Source organism: Hyla sarda, chromosome 7 (assembly GCF_029499605.1).
Source record: "Hyla sarda isolate aHylSar1 chromosome 7, aHylSar1.hap1, whole genome shotgun sequence".
Taxonomy (NCBI): Eukaryota; Metazoa; Chordata; class Amphibia; order Anura; family Hylidae; genus Hyla; species Hyla sarda.
This window is the reverse complement of record NC_079195.1, coordinates 226,700,363-226,705,362: the sequence shown is the minus strand read 5'-3', so window position 1 is coordinate 226,705,362 and position 5,000 is coordinate 226,700,363. Positions and strand designations below refer to the sequence as shown.

Sequence of the window (5,000 nt, the reverse complement as noted above, 5' to 3'; positions counted from 1 at the left end):
TGGCAATCAGTCCTTTTTCAGTTAGGCTGCACTCGCTCCCTGCCTGTCAATCAGAAAGGCAGGAGCGAGCTCATTGGCTCCCCGGCCACTGGCTGGAAGGCCACTCCTCCCGCACATCGCCACCTCGTTGCCGCCGCTGCCCCTGCACGCCCGCTGCCGGACTCTGCAGTAACTGCAAGTGTAATGAGGGAATGGAGTAGCGCGGGGGGGGGGGGGCTTGCGGGTGGGGGTGGGGGAACGGGCTAGCAAAAAAAAATAAAAAAATAGGATGGTGGGAGCTACCCTTTAAAGAAGAGATCCGATTGGTTGCTATGGGTAACTGGTCACTTTTCCTCTGCAAAAGTTTTGATAAATCTTCCCCATATTCTTTCCTTTTCAATAAATTAGTAAAGATCTGTAACATTCTGTGATCACTTTGTCATTATGGGAGGCAAAATAATGGGGACACAACATAACAAAATGTAAAGAAAGTAACCGGGACTGAAGACTTTCCAAATGCATTGTTCTCATACATATCCACAAAAAATAGTGCAGACAAGACAGTTTCCAATAACAACTAATTAGCTGTAGCCCGTATGAGGGCACTGTGGTTGGCTTTGGTATGAGGGCACTGTGGTTGGCTTTGGTATGAGGGTACTGTGGTTGGCTTTGGTATGAGGGCACTGTGGTTGGCTTTGGTATGAGGGCACTGTGGTTGGCTTTGGTATGAGGATACTGTGGTTGGCTTTGGTATGAGGGCACTGTGGTTGGCTTTGGTATGAGGGCACTGTGGTTGGCTTTGGTATGAGGGCACTGTGGTTGGCTTTTGTTTGAGGGCAAACTGTTTGACTTTCTTATATTGGGCACTTTGGTTGGCTTTGGTATGAGGGCACTGTGGTTGGCTTTGGTATGAAGGCGCTGTGGTTGGCTTTGATATGAGGGCACTGTGGTTGGCTTTGGTATGAGGGCACTGTGGTTGGCTTTGGTATGAGGGCACTGTGGTTACCTTTGATATGAGGGCACTGTGGTTGGTTTTGGTATGAGGGCACTGTGGTTGACTTTGGTATGAGGACACTTTGGTGGGCTTTGGTATGAGGGCACTGTGGTTGGCTTTGGTATGGGGACATAGTGGTTGGCTTTGGTATGAGGGCACTGTGGTTGGCTTTGGTATGAGGGCACTGTGGTTGGCTTTGGTATGAGGGCACTGTGGTTGGCTTTGGTATGAGGGCACTGTGGTTGGCTTTGGTATGAGGGCACTGTGGTTGGCTTTGGTATGAGGCCACTGTGGTTGGCTTTGGTATGAGGGCACTGTGGTTGGCTTTGGTATGAGGGCACTGTGGTTGGCTTTGGTATGAGGGCACTGTGGTTACCTTTGATATGAGGGCACTGTGGTTGGTTTTGGTATGAGGGCACTGTGGTTGACTTTGGTATGAGGACACTTTGGTGGGCTTTGGTATGAGGGCACTGTGGTTGGCTTTGGTATGGGGACATAGTGGTTGGCTTTGGTATGAGGGCACTGTGGTTGGCTTTGGTATGAGGGCACTGTGGTTGGCTTTGGTATGAGGGCACTGTGGTTGGCTTTGGTATGAGGGCACTGTGGTTGGCTTTGGTATGAGGGCACTGTGGTTGGCTTTGGTATGAGGCCACTGTGGTTGGCTTTGGTATGAGGCCACTGTGGTTGGCTTTGGTATGAGGGCATAGTGCTTGGCTTTGGTTTGAGGGCACATTGGTTGGCTTTCTTATATGGGCACTGTGGTTGGCTTTCTTATATGGGCACTGTGGTTGGCTTTCTTATATGGGCACTGTGGCTGTGTTTCTTATATGGGCACTGTGGTTGGCTTTGGTATGAGGTCACTGTGGTTGGCTTTGGTATAAGGGCACTGTGGTTGGCTCTGGTGTGAGGGCACTGAGGTTGGCTTTGGTGTGAGGGCACTGTGGTTGGCTTCGCTATGAGGGCACTGTGGTTGCCTTTGGTATATGGGCGCTGCAGTTGGCTTTGGTATGAGGGCACTGCGGTTGGCTTTGGTATGAGGGCACTGAGGTTGGCTTTGGTGTGAGGGCACTGTGGTTGGCTTTGATATGAGGGCACTGTGGTTGCCTATGGTATAAGGGCGCTGCAGTTGGCTTTGCTATGAGGGCACTGTGGTAGGCTTTGGTATGAGGACACTGTGGTTGGCTTTGGTATGAGGGCACTGTGGATGGCTTTGGTATAAGGGCACTGTGGTTGGCTTTGGTATGAGGGCACTGTGGTTGGCTTTGGTATGAGGGCACTTTGGTTGGCTTTGCTATGAGGGCACTGTGGTTGGCTTTGCTATGAGGGCACTGTGGTTGGCTTTGCTATGAGGGCACTGTGGTTGGCTTTGCTATGAGGGCACTGTGGTTGGCTTTGCTATGAGGGCACTGTGGTTGGCTTTGCTATGAGGCCACTGTGGTTGGCTTTGGTATGAGGGCACTGTGGTTGGCTTTGGTATGAGGGCACTGTGGATGGCTTTGGTATAAGGGCACTGTGGTTGGCTTTGGTATGAGGGCACTGTGGTTGGCTTTGGTATGAGGGCACTTTGGTTGGCTTTGCTATGAGGGCACTGTGGTTGGCTTTGCTATGAGGGCACTGTGGTTGGCTTTGCTATGAGGGCACTGTGGTTGGCTTTGCTATGAGGGCACTGTGGTTGGCTTTGCTATGAGGGCACTGTGGTTGGCTTTGCTATGAGGCCACTGTGGTTGGCTTTGGTATGAGGGCACTGTGGTTGGCTTTGGTATGAGGGCACTGTGGTTGGCTTTGATACAAGGGCACTGTGGTTGGCTTTGGTATGAGTGCACTGTGGTTGGCTTTGGTATGAGGGCACTGTGGTTGGCTTTGGTATGAGGGCACTGTGGTTGGCTTTGGTATGAGGGCACTGTGGTTGGCTTTGGTATGAGGGCACTGTGGTTGACTTTGGTATGAGGGCACTGTGGTTGGCTTTGGTATGAGAGCACTGTGGTTGGCTTTGGTTTGAGGGCACTGTGGATGGCTTTGGTATAAGGGCACTGTGGATGGCTTTGGTATAAGGGCACTGTGGTTGGCTTTGGTATGAGGGCACTGTGGTTGGCTTTGGTATGAGGGCACTTTGGTTGGCTTTGCTATGAGGGCACTGTGGTTGGCTTTGCTATGAGGGCACTGTGGTTGGCTTTGCTATGAGGGCACTGTGGTTGGCTTTGGTATGAGGGCACTGTGGTTGGCTTTGGTATGAGGGCACTGTGGTTGGCTTTGATACAAGGGCACTGTGGTTGGCTTTGGTATGAGTGCACTGTGGTTGGCTTTGCTATGAGGTCACTGTGGTTGGCTTTGGTTTGAGGGCACTGTGGTTGGCTTGCTTATATGGGCACTGTGGTTGGCTTTGGTATGAGGGCACTGTGGTTGGCTTTGGTATGAGGACACTGTGGTTGGCTTTGGTTTGAGGGCACTGTGGTTGGCTTTGGTATGAGAGCACTGTGGTTGGCTTTGGTTTGAGGGCACTGTGGTTGGCTTTGGTTTGAGGGCACTGTGGTTGGCTTTGGTATGAGAGCACTGTTGTTGGCTTTGGTTTGAGGGCACTGTGGTTGGCTTTGGTTTGAAGGCACTGTGGTTGGCTTTGGTATGAGAGCACTGTTGTTGGCTTTGGTATGAGGGCACTGTGTTTGGCTTTGGTTTGAGGGCACTGTGGTTGGCTTTGGTTTGAGGGCACTGTGGTTGGCTTTGGTGTGAGGGCACTGTGGTTGGCTTTGGTATGAGGACACTGTGATTGGCTTTGGTTTGAGGGCACTGTGGTTGGCTTTGGTATGAGAGCACTGTTGTTGGCTTTGGTATGAGGGCACTGTGGTTGGCTTTGGTTTGAGGGCACTGTGGTTGGCTTGCTTATATGGGCACTGTGGTTGGCTTTGGTATGAGATCACTGTGGGGATACTATGGTTGCTCTTGTCAGTAGGGCACTGTATCTGTCGTTAATACGTAGACTGTGTCTATTACGGAGGCACTATGGCACTGACCTTGTTATGTGGGCACTATGACGGTTACTGTTATGGAGCTGGCCTTGTTATGCGCTGTGACTGGCACTGTTATGGGGATTCTATGGTTTTCCCTGGCTGGAAGGCATTGTGACAGTGTCTATTATTGGGGCACTTTGACTGTTACTGTTATGTGGGCACTATGACCATCACTGTTCTGGAGCTGGTACTGCAGAAGCCCCCCAGCTGATCCTGTTATGTGCTGAGACACAGTTATGGGGGCACTTTATACCACATGACAATCTCACTAACCTTCTTCTTCAGCTCCCCGAATGTTGGGGTGTTGTTAATAATGAAGATCAGCGATGTTCTTGAGGAATCTTCATCCTCGGCCTCTAAGACCAGAGCAGAGACGACTTTGTTATCGGCCGCGTCCACCTCCAGTCCGCCATTCCTATTGACGAGAAACGCACAAAATACGTTTTATAGAACCGTGATTAATCCTCACCTCCCTAAATATGATCTGGGCTCTAGGACATATCATTATATTACTAGACAGATATACCATTCAGAAGTCTAGAAAAGGTGGGTGATTATATAATAAGTCAATATGCTTTCCTAGACCCCTAAATGGCAATGCAACCTAGTTATACATGTATCTGTCCACTTCTCTCATATCAATCCATGTATAGACAGATAAACCATTCAGTGGACTAGGAAAGCTGAGTGACAACCTCTGAGGGAGCTGGAATGGCAGCCAACTGGATGGTTGCATTACAGTGGTTGTTACCCAGCTTTCCCAGACTTCTGAAGGCAGCACTACTTAGTTATGCAGATTTGTATCCAGTTTTATCTTACTAGACAGTGCTTATTTCCAAATAGTCTGTCTCCAGCTGTTGCAAAACTACAACTCCAAGCATGCTGGGAGTAGTAGTATTGCAACAGAAGGAGACACACTGTTTGGAAAACACTGTACTAGACAGATATACCATTCAGAAGTCTAGGAAAGATGAGTGACAACCCTTACTAAGAAGCATGGCTGCTAGTTTTTATCACTCTTC

The 5,000-nt window shown here is 49.8% G+C and overlaps 1 protein-coding gene across 1 annotated transcript in view; it reads right to left on the bottom strand.

Annotated features, from left to right (window-relative positions):
- The window catches only part of LOC130283435 (FRAS1-related extracellular matrix protein 1-like), a gene marked incomplete in the record, with an annotated part of 184,651 nt that overhangs the window by 67,450 nt on the left and 112,201 nt on the right, over positions 1–5,000 (bottom strand). The window contains 1 exon segment of the mRNA XM_056532930.1: positions 4,252–4,393. Within this exon segment, the coding sequence (XP_056388905.1) occupies positions 4,252–4,393 (142 nt within the window).